Below are 26772 nucleotides of genomic sequence, written 5' to 3' on the forward strand. Positions count from 1 at the left end.
CACCGCTGCCCCTACCCCCCCTCCCCCCCCCCCCCCCCCCCTGCGAGGACATTGGTCCCGGCTCTGTTGAGGTCCAACCCATCCGGCCTGTACAGGTCCCACCTTTCCCGGAACCGGTCCCAATGTCCCAAGAATTTGAAGCCCTCCCTCCTGCACCATCTCTCCAGCCACACATTCATCTGCTCTATCCTCCTATTTCTGTACTCACTAGCTCATGGAACAGGGAGTAATCCAGAGATTACTACTTTTGAGGACCTGCTTTTTAATCTCTTTCCTAGCTCCCTAACATCTGCCTGCAGGACCTCATCCCATTTTCTACCTATGTCGTTGGTACCGATATGGACCACGACCTCTGGCTGTTAACCCTCGCACCTCAGAATGTTCTGCAGCCACTCAGTGACATCTTTGACCCTGGTACCAGGGAGGCAACGTAACATCCTGGAATCATGTCTGCTGCCACAGAAATGCCTGTCTGTTCCCTTAACTATCGAATCCCCTACCACTATTGCCTTCCCGATCTCCCTCCATCCCCCTGTACAGCTGAGCCACCCATGGTGCCATGGACTTGGCTCTGACTGTACTCCCCAGAGGAACCATCGCCCTTACCAGTACTCAGTACTGAATAGTGGTTGGAGAGCGAGATGCACTCAGGGGATTCCTGCACTACCTGCCTGGTCCTCCTTGACTGTCTGACGATCAACCATTCCCTCTCTGCCTGCACACTCTTATGCTGCAGGATGAATACCTCCTGAAATGTGCTATCCACGTAGCTCTCGGCTTCATGGATGCATCACAGTGACGCCAGCTGCTGTTCAAGTTCCGAAGCTCAGAGCTCAAGCTGTTCCAGCTGACACACTTCCTACACATGGTGGTTGTCCAGGACATGGGAAGCATCCTGGATTTCCCACATGGCACATTCCACGAGACTGAGCTGCCCTGCCATGTCTCTATTTAATAAGGTATTAACTTACAGAAATAAATTTAAGACTAAGGCCTAGAAATTGGCCTCCTTAGCACCTTCCATTATCGCCTTCGGGGCTGAGGGGGCTAACGGGGCGTTAATAGGGAGCTAAGCACTTACCGACCGGGTGTGGCGAGAAGATTGACTCCCGCTATATTCAGCAGAGATTATGACATCATCGCCGTGCACATCGCTCTGTAATGCACTGGACCCGAACTTCGCTTCCGCCCCCTGCAGCATCGCCGCAAAAAAACACTGGCAGCTGTAGGAGGCGTTCATCAGGAGGCCGGGTGCTTTGGAGGCTATACTTAAATTACCAGTGGCTGAAGTAGGTAAAAAAAATTTAAAATGCTCTTTCTCTTTTTTTTTTCCTTTGTCTTCACCAGTAATCGATCAGCCCGGCACTCTGCAGCAGTGCATCGGGCTGAACAGGCCGGATTGCGGCTGTCGTCGGGGAGCAGGTAAGCTTTTGCCTTGCAGAGCCTGCAGCGATGGCCCTTCCCTTTAAGGGAGTGAAGGAGCCTTTATATGCGGCAGTGCTGCATGGCCCATTGTGCAATGCTGCACACCTACCACCCCGTTTGCTGCCTGTTGCGCTCCAGGAAGGAAGTGGAACACTTGATTTAGCACGCCACTTCCTTCCTGGAGCGCAAACGCCGAATTTTTTAAAAGTTAAAAAGCATTAGCACCTGGCACTAATTTTTTCAACTTTTAGAAGTTATCGCCCCAAACGGGGTGCTCCCGAATTTCTCCCCCTAAGAGTCTTAAAAGTCGGACCTACCATTATCTCTGACCACTTCACTCGCTCTCTTAAAGTCTTTATTCACAAGATTATTTATAGTTTCTTTTCATTAGTTTATCTAGTTACGTTAGAGAGAATAAAATGCTAATACTCACTCAACAATCACCTACCTGTAGTCCTGTAACATCACTCCTTGATTTTGCTGTTATTTTGGAATTCAGCAGATTTATGTGTGCTGACTCCTTCAAGGTCCACGCTGTCCTCGGGTCCCGCTCTCTTTATTCTCTGCCGCCTCCTCTGCTACCGCCTAGGCAAACCTTTATTGACCAGTAGATTGCACCCTATATTGGCCTCCCTCTTGAGTGTTGAGCAGGTTTCGCACAATTTTGTGTGCTGCCTGCACCACTTTTAATGGGCGCAGACCAGATTGCACTTCGTGATCCCCGCGCCCGTTTTTGTGCCCAATACAATTTCATCCTCATAGGGAGTCTGAAGATTCTCAAGCCATAAGTTTTAAGGTGATGAGTTATGGTCAGTATCATGACTTTGATACATCTTATGGGATTACTTAATGCTGTTAGAAAGTTATAAACATAAATTTGGTAAATAAATGAATTAAATTCATCAGATATTGAGTTTTTAAACAATATTACAGATGGGTGTAATGATACACTAATCCTCCGTGGATTGATTTTAGTACACTTGAAACAATGGACTTGTGAGGTGAAAAGTTTTATATTTTATGGGTCATGTGTTTAGAATGTTTATTCATATTCTGAACATTTCTTCAAATGGATTTTCAAATGCAAACATTTCAATAATTACAACATAATATAAGTGGGAATTTTTTGACTTCACACTTCCTTCAGGGAACCTGTATCTGAGCTTATATTAAAAATTTGGATGTGCAATCTGCAAATTGTTGGGAAATTGTGTGCGGCATATATCCAGATTTCTGATATGCGCTGCTGGTGGATGAAGCTTTTTCCTGGGACTGTGAAATTTGAATGTTTTCATGAAATCTGAAAAAAAATTATTTAAAATCCCTTTATAACCTGGCTCACACTACCTCTGTATCTACCTTCAAACCTACATTTCAGTTTATATCCTTTGCTCTGCCAGTTCTGTCCTGCTATGCATCCTCCCTCCACTTCACCAGCCACCACAGTCCTAAACTCTAGAATTATCTTCCCTCTTCCATCTCTCCCAGTTTCAAAAGTTTCCTCAAATCCTATCTCTTCAGGCACTTATCCTAAGCCATTTTCATTGGAGTCAATGGAATAACAATTGGAGGAGATGTTCAATGGGCTGCCGATTTGCTATCACCAGTTTTACACTATTGCACAAAGTCAAAATCTACCCCACAGATTTCTTGGAGGGTGCAATGGTAGCAATCAGAAGGTTCCATAACCATGGATGTTGAGACCAATTGTAGCATCTTCACTACTGTCCTGATGGAAATTAGCTGGCCAGCACAAACCTTTCTGGCTTGTTTGGTTCAACTGCTCATTGGATAAACTTATTGATCGATCAGAGGAGTGAAACACCCAACTTAGTTATGTGCAACAGGAACTACATGAAAAAAATGTTCTAGAAGCATTATAGTGGTAGGAAATAGTTTTGAGATTCTTTTCACTGGATCCTTCCCCTGATACTTGGCTGTTAACTACTTCAGTGGTAATCAATACTATGAGCCTTAAGTTAGATTCTAAAATGTGAATGGTGGTAATATTGATCAAAGCTGCTTAATGGCCCAAAGTTCAATTTTATATTCAATGGTAAGGCTGATCAACTAAATGGAAAATCTAAGGGCTAGACTTTCCACTTCACATCGCCCATTTAAGGCCCATCAATCACCCAAAACGAACCTCTATCGCCCATTTTGAGGAAAAAATGGAAACTAGGCCAGAAATATCACCGGAAAAATAGGCCCCCAAGTTTCGGCTCACTTCGCCGAACTGATCGCCGAGCTGATCGCCCATACAAGGCCCATCCCAACTTTCGGCACATCACCGGCACAAGGCCGGGCTGATGGAAGGCCGAAAACATCGCTGAGAAATAGTTGCTTTTCCCGGGCCTTACAGAAGGGAATGGGCACTACAGGTGCCATTTTAAAGATCGGAGGAAGGGGGGAGACAGATCAAAAATCATGCTTAGATGGTTGTAAGTGATTTATGGGCCCTGTATAGATAGATCTACTCAGATTTTTTATTATATTTAATTTTACTAATAGTAGCCTAGTGGATTCGGCATTTTTTAGTGAAAAGTTCATTTATACCTATTGAAAATAATTATTTATATTGAAGGAGACCTAGTGTTAGACTGGGACTTGTATAGAGAGTAGTTTAATAGATTCACATTCTTTAGTGAAAAGTTCATTTATAGCAATTGAAAATAATTATTGATAGTGATGGGGCCTATGCTTTCTGTGCCATTACTCGTAACTGCTCACGGGTTTCTGAAAGGATCAATCGAAGAGGTGGCAAAGAAATCCGTAGACAGAGACAGAGGAGACAGAGGAGGCAAGCGTACAGTCAACGAAGGTACAAAGAAATGCAATCTTACCTCAACTTGTCTGAAAATGCATGTCTAAGGAGGCTGCGCTTCCGGAAGGAGGTCATCGAGCCAGCTCATCAAGGTGGATCTTCAGCATTCTAGCACCATCAGAACCGCACTATCCGTTGAGGTGAAGGTTACTGCAGCCCTAGCCTTCTATGCATCGAGATCTTTTCAGGCTTCAGCTGGCGACATCACACACTGCTGCATTCGGCAGGTGACTGAAGCCCTTTACGCTTGCAGGATGGACTTTATAAGCTTCCCTATGACCAGGGAGGCACAGACTGGAAGGGCTTTGGGTTCCTCGAGAATAGCAGACTTCCCCAAGGTGCAGGGAGCAATAGACTGCATGCATGTTGCCCTGAAAGCCCCCTGAAAGAACGCAGAGGTGTTTCATAACAGAAAGGGATTCCACTGCCTAAATGTGCAACTTGTTGTTGACCACAAGCAAATAATCATGACAGTAAATTCTATATTTCCTGGCAGCATCCATGATGCGCACATCCTACATGAGTGTACTATCCCTGACCTTTTTGTCAATCAGCCAGAAGATGCTGGGGGATAAGGGATATAGCCTTGCCAGTTGGCTGATGACCCCACTGCGTAATCCCATCATTGAAGCGGAGAAAGGTTACAATGAAAGCCACATAGCGACATGCAACATTGTCGAAAAGACAATTGGAGTCCTAAAGCAACGCTTCAGATGCCTGGACCATTCTAGTGGCAGCCTACAGTACCACCCTGACCAGGTCGCTGAACTTATTGTGGTGTGTTGCATGCTGCGTAGCCTAGCTGTAAGGAGAGGACAACTAATGCCAGATGAGGCTGCAGGTCCACCTCCAGAAGGAGGAAAGGCAGAAGAGCCAGCCGGCGAGGAGCAAGAGGAGGTAGTGTAAGGGGTGGTCCCGGGGGTCAGGTTCATCTCTGACCTACTTGAGCGGTTCGAATCGCTCCCACTCCCTTGGGTTCTAGACTCTGGGTATATTTGGGGGGCGGGGGAGGGGGGGGGGTGATAAAGTGCAAAGGACAACTGGTTTGATGCAAAATAACTTTGATTTTATTACAGACAAGAAAATACAATGTCAAACTCATAATCGCTCTAATAAAGAACAATACATTGCACATTCAAAGGGGATTACAGTAAAAATTACACCTCCCACTTCCCAATACCTAATTCTAGCTAGGCTAGACTCCAGGGCAGGCAGGGACTATGCTTACCAATCCTTTCTGGTCAGTCAGCAGTAGTTCGCGATTTTGGGGTTCATTGAATTCTGTAGGTTCTACTTGCCATACCCCAAATGTCGGAGAAGACTTCTTACTGCGCAATCTTCAGTTGGGTTGAGTCCACTGATGCGGTAAAGTGCATTTTGGATCTATGGGGTAAATACCCGGTTTTCTTCGTTAGAAATATGTTCAAAGTTTCTTTAGGTAATGTTTTCACCTGTTGGTAGTCAGGACTTAGATTGTAGAGTGGAAACTTTTGATTCTTCGGTTTCTTTCTGTTGGAGTTTTATTTTGAGTTTGGCCGATCACGGTGGTTTTTCGTTGGTACTACATTGGCTGTGGTCAGTTGCTGCTGCGATGTTCTTCCTTCCTTCAGGACTTCAGGACTTTGAGGCTGGAGAAGTTAGTTTACAACTGTCGCGTTGGTTTCTCTCCCTTCTGATGACATAGGCACAGTATGTCACATGTATAGTATGCCACCTGGCATAGTATGGCATACCCGCTGTTAATAACAGGGGGCCAGTTATATGGTTTGAGTTGTCCTAATCTTCTTGCCAAATCAGTCCAGAATTCTTTGTTTAAATTTGGCGGGCTTGACATTTCTTTGTAATTTTTGGCGGGCTCGTTAAAAGTTAATATGTCTTGGGTGGGTTGTTCTTCTAAATCTGTTTCCTGATGGAAATATTAGCTTGGTAATCACAATGTCCTTTTGTGCTTGGTTTTTGCATACAGGCTGTAGTGGGCCCTTTGTTCTTATTCATGTTGAAGATGACTTGTCTTGGTTCAGTTCGATGGCTGGCCATCTCTGGGTTATTGTTGTAATGTTAATGTCTGTTGCGGAGAAGGGTTTCCGAGTATCCATTTCTCCAGACAATTTACCTTAGTCCCAACACCCAGACAGTTCCAATAATCAAGTGAGCTTCTTTAGTTCCTTAGGCCCGCCCACAGACTTGGATTTGTCTTGTACAAGTCCAAAATTTGATTAATGTTCGTAGTTTCTTCCATAAGCACTTTAGGATTTCAAACTTTCCAGTAGATAGTCTAAAATTAAATTTCCTTTCCAATGAGCCCAAACACTGGAGGGGAGGGGGGGCGGGGGGCGAGGTTCCCGTGAATTTTGACCTTTCAGTAGAGGCAGTGAGGAGGCTGGTGAGGACCTAGGGCAGGCCAATCAGCCTGGCGACCTAGCCATGGTCACCCCCGTCTCCCCCCCCCCCGAAGACCAGTACCCCGTTGCAGTTACGCGGCTGCTAAGTTGTTGCGTCAGCAGCTCATTTACGAATGCTTTTCCTGAACGTAAATTGTGGATAGTCACATTTACATTTACAGTTAAGGTTCTCCAAAAGTTGCATTTGTGTTGAGTTATGTTTTTGCCATGCCTGCACAGGCCTGACATTTGCATTAATGCTTAATTTAATTAAACTTTTGTTATAATAGTAGAATGCAAAACAAATGCAGAACAATTGTTAAATGTTATGCTTAATGTAACTATAAGAGAATGCACAACAATTGTTAAACTCAATAAAATGTTTTATTTAACATGCCAAATTTTTCTTTCAACGCCCTCTCCCCCCACCCCCACAACCCCCGAAACAGCAATGAACAACTGAACTTTAAAAAATTTAACACTGATATAGAAAACAATTAGAAAACAACCCCCTCCCTACCTGCAACCATGTTTCCCTCCAGGTCCTTTCCCACCCTGTGTTTTAGCACCTCCCGCCCATTTTGGTCCCCGCAGACCGAGACGAAGCTGGCGTGCAGAAGGCAATGACAAGACTTCCTGCCGTGGTGGTGGTGTGGGAGTGGAAGACAAAGCATGACGATGTTCATCTTCCGAGTCAGGAGGAACCGTATCCTCCGTACTCGCTTGTGTGCACTTCGACCCGACACAACAACTTGGGGTGCAGCATCGTGTCCAGCCAGCAACGCATGCCGAAGGGCATTGGTTGTGGCGGTCTGCTCTCTGACCCCCTCCAAGGTCTGTCGTGCTAACTCAGTTTGCATGACAGACCAGTTGGAGAAGTTTGTGGAGAACTGGTGGAACCCCTGGATTAGCTCGCGACCTATCGCGACCGTCTCCCTGCAGATGGAGCTCAAGCACTCCGTCTGCCCTTCCGAGGTAGGCAATTGCTCATCTCGCTGACCCGGCCTCTGTGGGGTCGGCGTGTGCAATATGTTGTGCATTGGCGTTGCCAGCTGCACACTGCTTGGTCCCGGTGCCTCATCGCTCTCAATAGAGATGACAGCAGGTTCACCACCCCCACATCAACAGGAGCTCCAGCTCCTCCTCATCCTCCTGCTATTCCTCCTCATCCTCTAGGTGAGGAAATAGTTCCTCCAGCTCCTCAATTTCCTCAGGTTCCTCCTGCTCCACCGATGGAGATGTTGACAGTGCTGGTGCTGACTGCACCTGTACCAACGTATCAGTTTACCTAAAAAGCAGAAATTATGACATTTATTAGAACATAACGGTGTACATTACCAAGAGACATTACAAATCAATAGTTTTCACTACCCCAGAAAGCTGTAGCTGCTGCAATCCCTGCTTCATATGCCCTGCTTCTTATGCATGCATGAAATGATATTACATCATTAGTACATCATAAGCACATTACAAGTATATTGCATTTTGTATTATAATTACAGGACATTAGATCAGTTACATATGTAAGTTTTTAATACGGTTTTTAATATAGTTCGACAAATTACAAATTACTCATGAGATGCATGGCTGGGTTCGGCAAGAACACGGGTGGTGGCCGAACGGCTTTCATGGCCAACCAGTGCAGCTGCACGCGCCTCAATTGCGGTTAATGGTTGGAGTTGAGCAATGCTGCTCCCCGTCCGCCGTTGCTCCGCATGGTTGATTAATATCTTCTTCTGCAAATGAGAAAAGAGCATGGCATGGCATGGCTTAAGCTAATGAACTAAGTAGTATCTTGAGGTCACAACAGTTTAAAATGTTTAAAATGTTACATGCTGCTGGTTCATGTAACACATTTACGAATTACAAACTTAAATTTAATGAAGTAGATTCATTGTAATATTAAAAATTTGCACGCATGCATGCATCAGTAACATATTACATGTACAATTTGAAATAGAAAATGCAACTTACTGTTAACATGGTTTAACTAATGCATTTAAGAATTAGATTCAATGCAGGAGATTTATTGCCCTAATAAAAATTTGCATGCATCAGTAAAATATAAAATATAATCAGTAAAATATAAAATATAAAATGCAACTTACTCTTGCTGCAGCCACCAAGCTATTCCAGCGTTTCCTGCACTGGTCTCCCTGCCTCGCCTCAAAGGATGCAGAAGGCTTGTCAATTCGGCCCACCCCATATCAATTCGGCCCACTTTGCCTGCATCTCATTGACCAGGGCCTCATTTGTCTCGTCACTAAAGGGTTTGGCCCTTTTCCTCTCATTTTCAATCTCCATACAAATTTTTAATTAGATTTAACTTTATGTTTTCACTAAGAATCACTCCAAATTATGTTTTCAATCAGAATCACTCCAAATTATGTCCACTCAAACCTTCCAGCTTCTCTCCTCTCTCCCTTCTCTCTCTCTCTAATCCCACCCTGTACCTTCTGAGCATGTGTGATGACCCCTGACCTCCTGAAACGCAGTGAAATCAGTCAGACGAAAAAAAAATCTCACACATGCGCACAAGGCCGTTGCTTGGGAAGCTTTTTGACTTCCTCTTTCGGTGGGTGAATGCGACTTCGCCGAAAATGAGATCGCCCATTCCACTTCGCCGGCCTAAGGCCGAGTGGAAAATCGCAAAAAAAAAAATGGGCCATGTACCAGCGATCTGTAAGGCTGAGACGTCCTACATCGCTGGAACAAGGCCCATTTTTTGGGGCTTTGGCCACTTAGTGGAAAGTCTAGCCCAATGCTAATAATGTTTCCCTGGTTCTTATCAGCTGTCATTTGATTAGCTGTTCCCTCTGCTGTTTTGCAAAAGACATGGGGGGAATTTAAACCCCCATAAATGGGTGGGTTGGGGTTGGGTGGGAGGTTAAAGTGCTAAAAATCTAAATCCCTTCCCCAACCCGCCCACTTCTGGTTTTAATGGAGGCGGAATGGGGGTGGGCAATCACAGGAGGTGGGTTGACACTTTAAATATTATAATGAGGCTGCGTGTCTTATTTTGAATCACCATTTTAAATTCAACTGTGGGTAGCTGGGATTTCCAGGCCACAGGGAACCCGTCAGTTAAAAGATGGGGACTGCCAGATCCAGGAGGTATCTACTTACCTGCTGGATCCAGCACCCTGCTTTGCCAAACCCCCGCGCTCCGTGATTGGACACTCCTGCACCCTTCCGACTTTCCCCCAGCCTACGATCTCCGTCTTGGGCCCTCCAATCCCCCCTCGGTCTCCGATCTTTCTGCCTTGGACTCCAATCCCCCGCATCTGCCTCCGAACCCCCATTTGGCCTTCCAATACTGCCCCGATCCCTGACTTCTGACAACCACACCGCCCCCCCCCCACCCCCCGACGATCACTGGCCCCTGATCAATGTTATCCCTAATTTTTCTTTGGATGCATGGCCCCTTTAACAGGCAGCAAGGTCCATTCAAAGTTTTGTGCGTTCGCAAAATTTCCCATTGGAAAAGCCGACCCAGGGCTGTGAGAGACAGGCAGACAGCTGCACGGCCATGCAACACTGCAGCTTAGAGGAAATATTGCCCCTGACCTTCTCTGACAGTCCTTGACCCCGAACCCCTCCAATGATCCCCCCCGACCATCTCTGATGATCCCTGGCCCCCTCCCCCTCCAATGATCCTGGTCCCGACCACCTCCGATAATCCCAGCCTTCCTCCTCTCTGGTCCCCAGGCCTACCCGCCCAACAGCCAGCCAGCTTCTCAATCTGGCTGGCTGTGGGCAGGGAACAGATAAAAAAAATTAAGTCAGGCCCTGCCGTTAAATTCAGCATTTTCTCCGGTTTCCCGTCCGTATTCCAGTCCTCCCCGCTACCTACCTACCTCCATGATAAAATTCCAGCCATGAAGTCAGTTCCATGTGTCTATGTACTTGGATGAATATGCTATTTCAAATCAAGGTGCAAACATGCAGACACTGGCACCAGGCCAGTTCCTGATGGCAAAAATGTATACAGCTATTTTCTTCTGGTTTGTAGTTCTACCTTTCTAAAAATAATTAAAACAAGGAAATCATTTTAATGAAATGAATTAATCAAATCTCACACATCCCCAGTCAATGGGTACCCAGAATGGAAAAGGGCCTTGAACAGGCTTTCCTAAGGAGCAGCGACAAATTATAATATAACCATTTACAGCAGCATACATAAGTCGCAAGTCTCTGTTTTGACTCCCCAGGTTCCTATTGTTGGCAAAATCACCACTGGTAGACCGTGGGCCGAAGCCTGTTTTTTTGCCTAGATTTTTAGTTCTGTAGTCTCCGTGTGGGAAGTACCTAGAACCATGCTAAGTATATGTATCTGAAGCAAAAAATGTTCCCAAGTCTGAAAATTCAGTGTTACTGAGAAATGGCCAAAAACAAAGAAAAACATAAAAATGGTTGCTATGGACTCTCATTTCCCTAGCAATGGTGACATATCAGTGTTACTGCTAAATTTTAAGCATGGATAGTGTAAGAATTGGTAAAAAGTATCACTGAGGACATCTGAGGCCTGGACGTATCATATGGTGCAGTTATACATAAATCTAAGGTCTGTTTTTATATCCGTTACTAAGATAGAAATCGACCATAGCAACCATTTACTTCATATACACTTATTGACATTTCAGACGGACACGCGTACTCATTTGTCAACCATATAATTATAATAATTATAATAATAAAAGTAATAATATTGATTTTTTTTAAAGATAGAAGTACTGAAAAAAAAATAGATCTGAAAAAACGTTATAGAGGCTGATAGAGGCTTCTGGTAGAATGTTCATGTAAGCCTGCCATCTCAGTCTCTGTAGATCTTTATACACTCCTGTTGTAATGATGGCCGCTTACAACACCTTTGACAGAACCTGCCGCAACGAGTTCAAATTCGATGACAATGACTTGAAGACCGGCATCTGTGAATCTTTTCCCAATGCAAGCTACGAATGCCATTGCAGTCTGAAACAACCCCTTGCGAAGAATAAGTCTCTGCATGAAGAGGGCATTCGTCCAACAAATCGCCTGGACTTTTACATAAATTGCCTGGTCCATTACCATGACTATGTTAACCAGTCCGAGCTTGTCTGCAATATCAACACTTCATTGCAAGATCGTGTACACTGTACTAAGCTCAGTAGGGCCAGCATCGATGACTGGAAGGTAGCCAATGTTTGACTTTGGTGGGATTCACGTTTTCTGTAGCAGGGTATTAAAACCAATAGATCCATTGGAGGCTGGTTTAAACGGGGCCGAGGTGACATGTTTGATCCCATTGCGGGTCATGAATTCTTTAAATTCGGCACTGGTGAAACATGGCCCGTTGTCACTGACCAGTATGTCAGGCAGGCCGTGGATGGCAAACATGGCTCTCAGGCTTTCAATGGTGACGGTGGCAGTGCTTCCTGACATTATTTCACATTCAATCCATTTTGAAAAAGCATCCAACACCACCAGGAACATTTTATCGAGAAACGGGCCCGCATAGTCGACATGGATCCTCGACCATGGTCTGGAGGGCCAGGACCACAAACTTAGTGGTGCCTCTCTGGGTTCAACTGAGCAGACACGCTGCATTGCCGTACACAGGACTCTAAGTCAGAGTCGATACCGGGCCACCACACGTGGGATCTGGCTATCGCTTTCATCATTACTATACCTGGGTGTGTGCTGTGGCGATCCGAGATGAACGACTCCCTGCCCTTTTTGGGTAGCACTACGCAGTTACCCCACAACAGGCAGTCTGCCTGAATAGACAGCTCGTCCTTTCGCCACTGGAACGGCTTGATTAGCTCTTGCATTTCCACGGGGATGCTGGTCCAGCTCCCAGCAGTACAAAGTTTTTTACGAGGGACAGCAGAGGATCTTGGCTGGTCCAAGTCCTAATCGGGCGGGCCGTATCAGGAGATTTGTCATTTTCAAACGCTTCCATGACTATCAACAAGTCTGCGGGCTGCGCCACCATCAACAAGTTTGCAGGCTGTGCAATTTCCACCCCCGTGGTGGGCAATGGTAGCCGACTGAGAGCATTCAGTTCTCGGTGCCTGGCCTGTAGCGGATGGTATAATTATACGCTGATAGCGTGAGTGCCCACCTTTGTATGCGGGCTGAGGCATTAGTATTTATCCCCTTGTTTTCAGTGAACAGGGATATGAGGGGCTTGTGATCGGTTTCCAGCTCAGATTTGAGGCCAAACAGGTACTGATGCATTTTCTTTACCCCGAACACACACGCTAATGCCTCTTTCTCAATCATGCTGTAGGTCCTCTTGGCCTTAGACAAGCTCCTGGAGGCATAGGCGACAGGTTGCAACTTCCCCGCAATGTTAGCTTGTTGTAATATACACCCGACTCCGTACGACGACGCATCACATGCTAGCACAAGTCTTTTACACGGGTTATACAATACAAGCAGCTTGTTGGAGCAGAAAATGTTTCTGGCTTTCTCAAAAGCAATTACTTGTTTTTTTTCCCCATACCCAGTTCTCACCTTTACGCAATAACACATGTAGGGGCTCTACGAGGGTGCTTAACCCCGGTAGGAAGTTACCAAAATAGTTGATGAGTCCCAGGAACGACCGCAGCTCCGTGACGTTCTGTGGCCTGGGCGCGTTCCTGATAGCCTCTGTCTTGGCGTCTGTGAGCCGAATGCCGTCTGCCTCGATCTTTCTCCCCAAAAACTCCACTTCTGTTGCCATGAAGACGCATTTCGACCTCTTCAGCCGCAGCCCTACATGATCCAGTCGCTGGAGGACCTCCTCCAAGTTTTATAGGTGCTCGACGGTATCCCGACCCATGACCAATATGTCGTCCTGAAAAACCACCGTGCATGGTACCGACTTGAGTAGGCCCTCAATGTTTCTCTGGAAGATTGCTGCAGCCGACCGATTTCCAAATGGACATCTGTTGTAGATGAACAGTCCCTTGTGCGTGTTGATGCAGGTGAGGCCTTTCGAAGACTCTTACAGCTCCTGCGTCATGTAGGCCGAAGTCAGGTCGAGCTTGTTGAACGTCTTGCCTCCTGCCAGTGTCGCAAATAGGTCGTCTGCCTTAGGTAGCGGGTATTGGTCCTGTAGCGAGAAACGATTAATAGTTACTTTATAATTGTCGCAAATCCTGACCGTGCCACCACTTTTGAGTACTGGAACAATCGGGCTGGCCCACTCGCTGAATTCCACTGGGGAGATGATGCCCTCGCGTTGCAGCCTGTCCAGCTCGATTTCCACTCTCTCCCTCATCATGTGAGGTACCGCTCGCGTCTTGTGGTGAATGTGTCGTGCCTCTGGGACCAAGTGGATCCACACCTTCGCCCCGGAAAAGTTTTCAATGCCTGGCTCAAAAAAGGAAGGAAATTTGTTAAGAATCTGGATACATGAGGCCTCATCAACATGTGATAGCGCTCGGATGTCATCCCAATTCCAGCGGATTTTGCCCAGCCAGCTCCTTCCAAGCAGTGTGGGGCCATCGCCCAGGACAACCCAGAATGGCAGTTCATGCACCATGCCCTCATAGGTGACCTTGACCATGGCGCTGCCCAGGTCAGTGATGAGCTCTTTGGTGTACGTTCTCAGTTTTGTGTGGATGGGGCTCAGGGCTGGTCTGAGTGCCTTGTTGCACCACAGTCTCTCAAACATCTTTTTACTCATGATGGATTGGCTAGTGCCAGTGTCCAGTTCCATGGCTACAGGTAAGCCATTCAATTTTACAGTTAGCATTGTAGGTGGACATTTCATCGAAAATGTGTGCACCCCGTGTACTTCAGCATCTGCCTCCTCTCTCTGAGGGTTGAAATTGCTTTGATCCACCATGGATCGATCTTCCCCTGCCCCGTGGTGGTTAGCAGGTTTTGCAGAGCTTGCAGCTTGTCTGCAAGCTTGTTGGCGGTGCCCCATTGTTCCACAGCTCTTGCAAACATACCCTTTGAAGCGACATGAATAGGCTGAATGGAAGCCTCCACAACACCAGCAAGGTGTGAATTGCCTTGCATTCCTCCTTTGATGCGGACTCTGAGTCATGTCAGTCACCTGAGGCCTGCTGGCAGTTGCAGACTCGTGGTTTCTGCCCTGTACATTTCTGCTCGCAAACACAGTTCCAGTTAATTTATTAACATTGCTAGCACTTGTGTGTTGAGAGATTTGTTTGGTGTTATCACTGGTGGACATAAACGCCTGTGCTATTGCAATGGCCTTACTGAGGGTCGGTGTCTCTACAGTCAAAAGTTTTCGTAGGATGGTCTCGTGGCCAAAGCCCAATACAAAAAAGTCTCTGAGCATCTGCTCCAGGTAGCCATCAAACTCACATTGTCCTGCAAGTCGCCTTAGCTCGGCGACGAAGCTCGCCACTTCCTGACCTTCAGATCGCTGGCACGTGTAGAACCGATACCTCGCCATCAGCACGCTCTCCCTCGGGTTAAGATGCTCCTGAACCAGTGTACACAGCTCCTCATATGACTTAACTGTGGATTTCACTGGAGCCAGAAGATTCTTCATGAGGCTGTAGGTCGGTGCCCTGCAGACCCGTGAGGAGGACCGCTCTCCTTTTTGCAGCACTTCCTTCTCCATCCAGCTCATTGGCTACAAAGTACTGGTCTAGCCGTTCGACATACGCTTCCCAGTCCTCACCCTCTGAGAACTTCTCCAGGATGCCCACAGTTTGCTGCATCTTTGCGTTGGATTCGTATACTCGTCGCCAGTTATTGTGTTCCTAACACAGATGAGACTGCACACAGGGAGGTTAAAGTAACAGTGACCTCAGTCTTTATTAAGACACTCCAGAGTGAGGAACAGGCCTTAGGGGCCGGCTGATATACAGTGCTCCCAAGGGATGCTGGGATCCCTTGGAACTTCAGGGGATGTGCTCCCTGGTGGCAGAACATGGGAGTGCATGCTTTGAAGATACACAAGTTGTGCCTTTTCCTGACAATGTCTCCTCTCTAAAATCATTGTTGTCCCAAACCAGTGCTGTGTGTACGTTGGGCTTGATATTGGGTGGGATATACTGCTCACCTCGTTGAATCTGAAGCTCAGCCAGGGCTGTGTCATGTTCTAGTACTTGAGAATTTGAAGAGCAGTGCCCAGACCATTCAGAATGCCGATCAACTGTGCTGAGCCAGTCATATATCTGACAGACATGGGCAGCTAAGATGATACCTTGCTTCAGATATGCAACAGGATTGCCTCATCTTTGAGGATTTCTGCTGCAAGGAACAGCTTACCTGCAGTTTTAGTCTCATATTGTACCAGCCTCTCTTCATCTCTTTCAGCTGTCTCTCTGCAATGTTCTTGTCCTTCTTGCAGAGAAGGCACTGCACTGGAAGAAGATGGGAAGCCCTCGCAGGTATAACTAACTTTGGGGTCTGTTGTCTTTGAGCGAAGCAGTCTAACCTTGATGGTAGCTTCATTCCTCTCCTCTTTCTGCACTGGTTCTGCAATGGCTGCGAAGGAATGATAAAATGGATATTCTAATCAGCCCCACTGACAATGACCCTTGGTCAAAAAAACAGTTTTTTACTGTGTTTGTGCGTGTTATGACCAGAGTGAGAAGTTTAGAGTCAGTCAGTCTACACAGAAATAAATATATGGGGCTGAAGCAGGCCCACGAAATGGAACGAGTCAATTGGCAAAACTATTGAACGAAGGAACGAAAGTTGGATATAAACATTTGTAGGCTGACACAGTTTCATAGGAAATACTGTAAAATCATCTGTACTCAAGTTCATAGTTCTGATTTTCCCTTTGTTACTTCTGCTTGGCTCTGTTGATCTTGGATTTATCTGTGAAACGCATATAGCACTGCTGATAATATCCAATCGAATGTGGGATTGTTGTGAGTCTTTCTGGTGCAATAACCAGATCTAAACTTTTGATGGCATTCTCTGCAATTTTAGCTTCTCTAGTTCCAGTAAATTTCCACTGATGAACACGGTTTGAAAACTTTTATCCAGCTAGAGTCCAAAAAAGAAATGATGTTGCCCTTGGCTCCCGCAACTACGTGCATGCAGCCACCATTGTTTCGGTGCATGCAGTGACTGACTAACCGATCTAGTACAGAGATCGTGATTAGCTGATTTTGCTGTACTGACAAATCCAGCAGTTGTGATTGGTCATTTAAGTAACTTGCAATTACGTCATCATTCTAGGTTTTGACGAGATTTTTGTCTATTTTCTAATGAAAATTTCTGCAAAATGCTCACTTTTTAAAGATGGGAACATTGATTTTTGAGATAAAACGTATAAAATTCTGACAGGGTTGGATAGACTGGATGTGGGGAGGATGTTTCCCCCGGCTGGGAAGTCTAGAAGGGGTCACAGTCTCAGGATACGGGGTAGGAAATTTAGGACCGAGATGAGGAGACATTTTTTCACTCAGAGGGTGGTAAACCTGTGGCATTCTCTACCACAGAAGGCTGTGGAGGCCAAGTCACTGAACATATTTAAGAAGGAGATAGATTCCTAGACACAAAAGGCATCAAGGGATATGGGGAAAAAGTGGAAATACGGTGTTGAGATGGAGGATCAGCCATGACCATATTGAATGGCGGTGCAGGCTCGAAGGGCCGCATGGTTTACTACTGCTCCTATTTTCTATGTTTCTATGTTTCTATAAGTGGTCCCTAAACTAATATTGGTGTGAATATGAAATACTTCCACAGAGGGGAGTATGGAAAACATTTTTTTGAGACTCGGCCCATGGTAGCATAGTGGTTATGTTACTGGTTACTGCTCTAGTAATCCAGAGGCCTGGACTAATAGTCTCAGAGATGCAAGTTGAAATCCCACCACAGCAGCTGTGGAATTTAAAAATCAGTTAATTAAATAAATCTGGCATAAAAAGCTGGTACCAGGTGACCATGAAACTACCGGATTGTCGTAAAAACCCATCTGGTTCACTCATGTCCTTTAGGGAAGGAAATATGCCGTCCTTACACCGTCTGGCCTATATGTGACTCCAGACCTGCAGCAATGTGGTTGACTCTTAACTGCCCTCTGAAATAGCTCTACAAGCCACTCAGTTGTAACAAACCGTGAGGAAAGCAGCTCACGGACTGCAGAGGTTCAAGAAGGCTGCTCACCTACACCGTCTCAAGGGCAATTAGGGATGGGCAATAAATGTTTGCCTTGCTAGCGATGCCCACATCCCAGGAATGAATAAAAAAAATCTACTGTCTGGAGTGAAAAACACTGCACAAGAAGCTGTGAAATGCGGTTTATATCCCCTTAGAAGGCAGGCCTGTTATGATCAGTGTCGCTAGCATAATCATGGAAAGTGTTTACAATCCAGTGACATAAATTACACACATTATGCATTACATATGTATACAGTGCAGTTGTGAATCTGAATAAAAACATATAAGCACATGTTATTGAGATGACATTTTGACCCTGAATGTGGACTGACTGCTGCACAGTTCAGTGGATGGCGCTATTCTTCAGTTTCCATCAAACAGAAACTTTTGTTGTCGCGGAAGGGCACCCCACCTGTTGCTGACCCTCAGCGGAAGACAGAAAGGGGCTTCTTTTTGTCGACCTGTCAATCATCAGCCGCAACATTTCACTGACCACGTTATTTATAACGTTACAACCCCGCTCCCAAGAATGCTGTAAACTGCTGTTCCCCTGAGTATTGTGATAAGATACAATGGACGCCCATTGGACCATTAATAATCGAAATTACTATAGTGCAATAAGTAATAACCTTTTAACGAACAGAAACCAGACTAATTGTAAACGGCAAACTTGTATTTACCCTTGCACTTTATTTGTCGCTGCATAATTTTACGAGCACTGTATTTTAAAACACTCCCGTGAAATATATTTCCTTCAGAACACATTGTACTGAATATTAATACTCTACAACTCTCAGGAGAGCAGGTTTTAAATGGAATTCTTTTACATCATTTCCTGTTAATTTTGCTGCTGCGAAAAATTGTTCAAATTAATCTCGGAATTCTTTATAAACGCATTTAGCGAAAGAGCAGTATGTCCCTCGCAATGACACAGCCAGATCGCGTTGCCAGTGTTACAGATCCTACAATGAACTATGTGGCTGGCCTCCTGGGTATGGCTCTCATGGTCTATATAAAGCAGAACGCTAGTCATTCACTCCGCCTGCGTGTGAAGAATTCTCTCTTCATCCCTTAACCTTTCCAAACAGCGTCAACGTGACAAGATGGAAACATAATCTGCGCTCAGCAGCAGTTGCTTTGAGAGATGGAAGGTAACCTTAATGTCACACTGATGGGTGGTCTTTACAGTCTGTACTCTCTGTCTGAAAGGTCACCCTCGCCCTCTCCTCCCCAGAAAAGCCCATCAAAATGAGCATGGCGAATCCCCTCTCGACTCGTGCCTTTGCTCTCTCAATACAAATGTATTTTTAGCTGGAAACAACTGACTTCTTAAAATGGAGTTTGAACTGGGAGGGGAGCAGGAGGTGGTATGTGAGGTATCTGGGCTCTGCCTCCGTCTATTCTTTCTCCAAGGGCTGATCTAACTTTGTTCTCTCTCTCTCTCCCTATTTCTCTGATCAGGAGTTGCAACCAGGACTGAAGGAGAAAGGCAAAATATTTTCGGTGAAGCAGTTTTATGATCTCTGTCGGCTCATTGTTGGGGTGAATAACATATAACCTTAACTTTTACAATGAAGGCTGTCTGGCTCTGTTTGGCGGCCTTTTCTTTCGCCTGCATCAGTTGTAGAGCGGAGGATGGACTTGAATTCCCCAGGTATGATGGAAAAGACAGAGTTGTCCACGTCGACATGAAAAACTACCAGAAGGTTTTGGAAAAGTACGATATCCTGTGCCTGTTGTATCACGCGACAGTCCCTGCGGGAGATAAAGTTGCTCAGAGACGGTTTGACCGGGTGGAACTGGTACTCGAGGTGAGGCATGATTCAGGGCTGGGGGGGTTACAGAACATACTCACAATTACATCAAAAATTAAAGGCACTGTAATATAGTGGCACTGGACACATGAAACACAGTGGTTAAAAACATTCTTAGCAACATGTTTACTGGTGATGATTGGTCAACAAAATAGGAGAGCACTTTAAAACACAACTCCATGCTTATTCATCGTAGTAAAGGGACATGTGAAGTTGATTCTATGACATCTGAACATTGCAAGAAACCAAAGCTCACAGTTTGTGTTTCTTTCCCTTGTATTTTGGAGGCAGCTGGCAGCTCAGGTCCTGCAAGACAAAAACATTGGATTTGGGCTTGTAGATGAGAAGAAAGAAGCAAAGGTGGCTAAGAAACTGGGTGAGAAACAACATATTAAACTAATCGGCATCTTGTAATGTTAAAAATGGGGAAAATCCTGAGATGACCCCACTGACTGCTGACACTGCTGCATATAATAGTGACCAGAGACAAGAGGGACAGTTATTTAAAGAAAAGTGTCATAAAAAGAGGTGAATGTAACAAAAAGTCAATTTCCTTTACAAATTGTTTATTCAAGCCCATGTTTATTGTGCTAGGTGATGTATTCCATCAATTAATAATATTAAGAGTGAACTAATTAAAATGCATTTCACTCACATTTTCCTCAATTTATAATCTCCCCCAAATTTCCTTCACCATGTTCCTGGCAAAGAACTTTTCCATCTCCACTCCATTAATTCCCTTCATGATTTTAAATATTTAATCATATACTTCTCTTTCCCTTATTTTCTCTCCAACAAGAACAGATGTACTGTTCATAGCCAATCAATTTAAGACTCAATCCCATCCTTATTCTTGGAACTAGTCTAATCTGTGTTTTGCACATTGTCAGTGTCACTTCCTCAGCCTTTCCCTCTTGGCTTCTATTTGTACAATGTAACATTATATTTGCTTTGGAAAATACTACCATGGAATCTGCCAATAATTCTAGCATTTGGACAACAAATACAACCATATCTTTTTGTGCTTTTTTTATTCATTCACGGGATGTGGGCATCGTTGGTAAGGCCATTATTTATTGCCTATCCCTAGTTGCCCTTGAGAAATTGGTGGTGAGCAACCTTCTTGATTCGCTGCAGTCCGTGTCGTGAAGGTACTCCCATAATGCTGTTAGGGATGAAGAAATGGCGATATATTTCAAAGTCAGGATGGTGTGTGACTTGGAGGGGAACTTGGAGGTGATCGTGTTCCCATGCACCTGCTGCCCTTGTCCTTCTAGGTGGTAGAGGTTACGGGTTTGGGAGGTGCTGCCGAAGAAGACTCGGCAAGTTGCTGTAGATGGTACACACTGCAGCCACGTGGAGGGAATGAATGTTTAAGGGGATGAATGGGGTACCAATCAAGCGGATTGCTTTGTCCAGGATGATGTTGAACTTCTTGAGTGTTGATGGAGCTGCACTCATCCAGGCAAGTGGAGCGTATTCCATCACACTCCTGACTAGTGCCTGGTAAATGGTGGAAAGGCTTTGCGGAGTCAGGAGATGGGTCACTCACTGCAGAATAACCAGCGTCTGACCTGCTCTTGTTGCCACAGTATTTATGTGGCTGGTCCAGTTAAGTTTCTGATTAATGGTGACCCCCCAATATGTTGATGGTGGGGGATTTGATGATGGTAATACCACTGAATATCAAGAGGAGGTGGTTAGACTTTCTCTTGTTGAAGATGGTCATTGGCTGGCACTTGTGTGGTGCAAATGTTACTTGCCACTAATCTTGCCACTTGCTGCATGCGGAACTGCTTCATTATCTGAGGAGTTGCGAATTGAACACTGCAATCATGAATGAACATCCCCACTTCCGACCTTATGATAGAGGGAAGGTCATCGATGAAGCAGCTGAAGATGTTTGGGTCCAAGACACTGCCATGAGGAACTCCCGCAGCAATGTTCTGGACCTTATTTACGATGTGCTGGATGTTATTTAAGTGAAATAAGCAAGTTTATTATTTTTAGCACACAGATACATTATCTAACATTTTTCAATATTAAAAAGTATTTATTGGTTCAGTTGGTTTGGAGGGTTTGAAGGTTTCTGATGGTGTCAAAACATTCTGGCCTAGAAATTCGATGGCGCCACACCTGTTTTTCGATTGTTAAATGGGTGCATAAGCCTCCAATATGGCGAGCAGGAAGCACACTCTCATTTCATGTCAGAAGTGCACTGACCATCATATTGGATTGGGTTTCTCCGTTGGCATCCAGAACACATGCCAGAACTATTTTAAACAATTAATAACATGTAAATAAGGGTCTTATGCTTGTTGGAGAGCCTGTTTCTGATTTTGGTATGCCCCAGCGTCTAAATCGCCCAGCAACTCGGTAGTGCTAACAGGCAGGAGGAACTCTTCACCAGCGCTATTTAACAGGATCATGCAGTACTTACAGTTGCTGGTTTGTCATTTCAAGCTGCTGGTTAACTTCTGGCTGTTTCCTATCTCTGTAAAGTTAAACCTGACAACTGAGAAAATGATTTTACTGGCGTGGCACAGTTTTTGGCTGCCTTATAAATAGTTTGACTGCAGTGACGGGTGGTTTGGTAGGGCTGTCTTCAGGGCTGGAGGAGGAGGGGGAGCAGCAAGAAAGACTGCAGAGAGTAGGAGTAGCTGCGGAAAGAGGGAGGAGGAGGGCACTTTGTCAAAGATTGTATCCACAGTGGGTGTTCAGAGAACAATTCTCCATGAACTTCACTATGGAGCAATGTCTGATACGCCTTTGCTTCACAGAGGAGGCTGTCACCAAGCTATGTCACTTGCTGCAGCCACAACCTGAGCCTTGCACCAGGGCATAGACAGTATTGCCTGGTTGTCAAGGTTCCAATGGCCCTTAACTTTTATGCCATGGGCTTTTTTGGACTGCAGCAGCAATATATCAGTTTGCAGTCCACCACTGTATCAAGCAGGTCACCGAGGCTCTCTACACCAGGAGGAACACTTATATCCCATTGCCCATTGAGAGAGCGATGCAGGACGAGAGAGCACGAGACTGTGCCTGCATGGCAGACTTCCCCATTGTGCAAAATGCCATAGACTGCACCCATATTGTCTTTTGTGTTCCCCATCACCAGCCTAGCATCTTTATCGAACGGGATTCAACTCCCTCAACATACAGCCGGTTTGCAACCACAGTCATAACTCATTCATCCTGTGCCGTCTTTATTCTAGCAAGTCCATCAAGTTACAGGCTGGCCATTGGGCATCAAGGGCTAGACCCTCCAGACATGGCTCCTGACTCCTGTCAAGAACTCAGCCACTGCCGCAGAGCAGGCTTGCAATAAGAGCCATGCCACCACAGAAAATTATATTGAACTAACAATTGGCTAGCTCAAGAAACGCTTTTGCTGCCTAGACCAGAGTAGTGATCATGAATATATAGGGAGGGACAGATTAGGGAGGACAGGAGGGCAGTGAATTCAGAGGAGCGAGGCGTAGGGGAGCTGAGATGGAGAATGAAATCACTGAGGGTGAGGAGTTGGTCAGTGCAGAGGCTGGGGGAGGAAGGATATCGTGGGGAAAAACCTGGGTGGGGCTTGAGGAAATAGTAGACCATGATTATTGTAAAAGTGAGGTGAGAAGGGGTGAAACAGGGTAAGTTGCTCAAACAAGTAGAAAATGCCAGAGGAGCAGGTGGAGAGACCAAGGTGTAACTAGGTAATAAGGGCCACATCACCACCGCAGCAGTTATGGTTGAGGAGGTGGTGGAAAGTATATCCAGTGAGGAAGCATTGGTAACGGACAAAATGTCACCACCCATGACCCAAGTTTTAGCCAAAGAACCTGAGAGGGGAGAAATGAATTGCATCATGGCTGGGTGACAGGAAAGAGAGGAGCGAAGGCCTGGAGAGGAACCAAGAGGAAAAGAAGGATATAGAAGCAAAGGGCTCCGGGTCTGGAGTGAGGCCAATGACACACAAAGAATCAGCGCAAATAGGGTGGAAATTATTGAACATAGGACCTGTGACATCGCCATGTCATTACTGCCTAATTTGAATGCATCTGTCCAGAAATGGGTGGATTCTTCTGCTGTCTACAAGTGGGCGGAGATTTAGTGTAACAGATCTCTGAACAGTTCCTATTGCTACCCACCCAATTAGCTCCATAGAATCAGCTGGTGGCTGGTAGAAAATCTGTACTGGAAAGTAATGGTATATTGTGATCTCACCACAATCAAGAGGAATAATGAGCCATAATTTGCAGTCTCATACCAGCCTCCTGATAGAGATTGGTTGTTACTTTCTGAAAAACTAAACCTGTTTCATTGAGGCAGTCAATGCGCTGTCTTCCCTTATAAGGTTATGGAAAAAGGGCTGCAAAAACTTATTATAACAGCTCGTGTAAACTTGGAAACCTAATGCAATCAATCCTAGATCTAATTCGATTTGCTGGTCATATTCACCCAATCATTTACCGCTGTGTTTTCTCTTAAAATAAACAAGTTCTAATTTAGGAATCTCTATTGGCACTGAAGGGACGTTCTTCATTTATCATAAAATCATATAAATTTGCAGCACAGAAAGAGGCCTTTCGGCCCATTGTGTCCGTGCCGGCCGACAAAGAACTATCCAGCCTAATCCCACTTTCCAGCTCTTGGTCCGTAGCCTTTTAGGTTACGGCACTTCAAGTGCACAACCAAGTACTTTGGGTATCTTGATGAGAAACCTGGGTGGGGCTTGAGGAAATAGTAGACAATAATTATTGCAAAAGTGAGGTGAGGGAGTGAAAAAATTTCCCCTCAAATCCCCTCTAAACCTCCTACCACTTTAAATCTACGCCCCCTAGTTATTGACCCCTCTGCTAAGGGAAATAGGTCCTTCCTATGCACTTTATCTAGGCCCTTCATAATTTTATACACATCAATTAGGTCTTCCCTCAGCTTCCTCTATTCCAAAGAAAACAACCCCAGCCTATCCAATCTTTCCTTATACAAAATTCTCCAGTCCAGGCAACATCCTCATAAATCTCCTTTGTACCCTCTCTAATGCAATCACATCTTTCCTGTAATGTGGTGACCAGATCTGCATGCAGTACTGTGGCCTAACTAGTGTTTTATAACCTCCCTGCTCTTATATTCTATGCCTTAGCTAATAAAGGCAAGTATCCCATATGCCTTCTTAACCACCTTATCTACCTGTCCTGCTACCTTCAGGAATCTGTGGACATACACTCCAAGGTCCCTCTGTTGCTTTACACTTCTCAGTGACCTACCATTTATTGTGTATTCTTTTTCCTTGTTAGCCCTCCCCAAATGCATTGCCTCACACTACTCCCGATTGAATTCCATTTCTGCCATTGTTCTGCCCACCTGACCAGTCCATTGATATCTTTTCAACCACGCGGCCAATTTTTGTATCATCTGCAAACTTCTTAAGCATACCCCGTACATTCAAGTCCAAATCATTGATATGTATACCACAAAAAGCAAGGGACCTAGTACTGAACCCTGCAGAACCCCACTGGAAACAGCCTTCCAGTCACAAAATCACTTGTCGACCATTACCCTTTGCTTCCTGCCTCTGAGCCAAATTTGTCACATATTTGCCACTTCAGAAATGGAATGGTTGAGGCTATAGCATGTTTTTTTTGATTTGTCAATGAGCGAGGTAATATTCTACAACTTTGGTGCCTCCTTCAAGTGATCAGATTTTTAAAAACTCTGTATCAACTGAGAATATTTATCCATTTTAGAGAACTTCATAAACCATTTCATCTGAAGAATAAAAATAAAGCAGCCTTGTTCAGTAAAACCAACCCACCCAACTTTCATGCTTGATCTCATGAAATTTATAGGGTAACCAGACAGCAATGTGGATTTTGATTTTAAACCCAACAAAAGTATTCATGATATCAGAGTCCAAGGGCAACAAGTCCACAGTATGCATTATCAGTACAACTATATCTAATTAGCGAATTGCCATTGAGTTTCTAGGACAATATGATGATGAAGGAGATGATCACTGATGTGGAAAGCAGCATATTAATTCTTCTGGGCAGCCAGCATTCAGATTAGCAGCACAACAATGCCTGGCAGTGCTCTATCTTTAATATTGATAGCTAACTCTACAATGCCTTTAATATTGGAGTAGTAGCCATTGTTCAGGCAGTGCTTTTCTACAGAGATTATTCACAACAAAATAATTGAGATGTCCATGTTTGTTGACCAAGTGGAAGGAATGATCGATCATCAGCTGCAAAACAGTACATTGTATCAATCCTGGCCATACCTCTGAGACATTCCACTGGTTAGATGTGTCACCAATTTGAAGAAAGAACTACAAGAAATTACACTACCTTACATAGGGCCATAATTTTCTGTCAAAATAACGGTGAGGCTAATGGCACTCGCCATTAATAATGCACAAATGCTACAGCAACATCAGATGAGGGCTGATGAGTGGCTAAATGCAGAAATCCAAAAGTTGCTGTCTGAGATGTGCCACTCCGCTGTTAGCTTCACAAAAATGGTATCTCACTGTCTGCTTCACCATTAAAATGAATCGAATGATGTGAAGTTGCTGTATTTGGGCAGTAGATACGAACTAAACTCGCCACAGAACATTAACGTGTCCATTTCAGTCTAAGTAACATTTTAACAATGTAATAAGTGTGAATTACTGCCAAACAGCCTCTCTAGCACCGAAAGTTAACTATTACAAGCGTAGAGTTAAATTTATTCAGGTTTTAATTGTTGTTAGAGATTTTAAAAATGTTAAATTTGAAATTAAATATTTTTTTTTACTTTTCCTTTCTGTCTCTTTTTTCTATCTCTCTTAATCCAATCTATCTTTTCCTCTTGTTATTTCTCTTTCTCTACCTGATTTGACATTATATTCACCCTCTCTAATTCACACTTCATTCTCAGTCCTTGTGCTGTTAATTTCATAATCCTTTAATCTGATTGGTTAAGGAGATACACAGTTGCTTGGCCTGCTCACTCAGGTCCTAGATGCCCGGTTTCCCTCATTGTGATGTTATCAACTCGCACTCCAGCAACTTGCAGTGTAAAATATCATCGCGATTAAACAGGCAAGGTACCATGCTGCAGCAAATTATGGTCCAACATCGTTTAGGCTGTGTTGACAATTGTTGCACAAATTTTAATTTGTCTCTTCTGAAGCAATATTAATTTAATTTTAAAAGATGCAATATAGTTGATGGAAGCTAATAATTCTACATAAAAGGATGGCATTTGTATTTGTGGTGCT

The 26772-nt window shown here is 44.8% G+C and overlaps 1 protein-coding gene across 2 annotated transcripts in view; it reads left to right on the top strand.

Annotated features, from left to right (window-relative positions):
- The first annotated feature begins 18739 nt into the window (after positions 1 to 18739).
- Positions 18740 to 26772, top strand: part of LOC139276055 (calsequestrin-2-like) — a 55507-nt gene continuing 47474 nt past the window's right edge. The window contains exons 1-3 of one of the 2 annotated variants that reach the window (XM_070893474.1): positions 18740 to 18854; positions 19165 to 19514; positions 19809 to 19893. In XM_070893474.1, the coding sequence (XP_070749575.1) occupies positions 19275 to 19514; positions 19809 to 19893 (325 nt within the window). In that variant the 5' untranslated portion in view covers positions 18740 to 18854; positions 19165 to 19274. Of the gene's footprint in view, positions 18855 to 18903; positions 19515 to 19808; positions 19894 to 26772 lie in introns of those variants that run through there. The other variant, XM_070893473.1, reaches the window with a different exon arrangement.

Source organism: Pristiophorus japonicus, chromosome 11 (genome assembly GCF_044704955.1).
Source record: "Pristiophorus japonicus isolate sPriJap1 chromosome 11, sPriJap1.hap1, whole genome shotgun sequence".
NCBI lineage: Eukaryota > Metazoa > Chordata > Chondrichthyes > Pristiophoridae > Pristiophorus > Pristiophorus japonicus.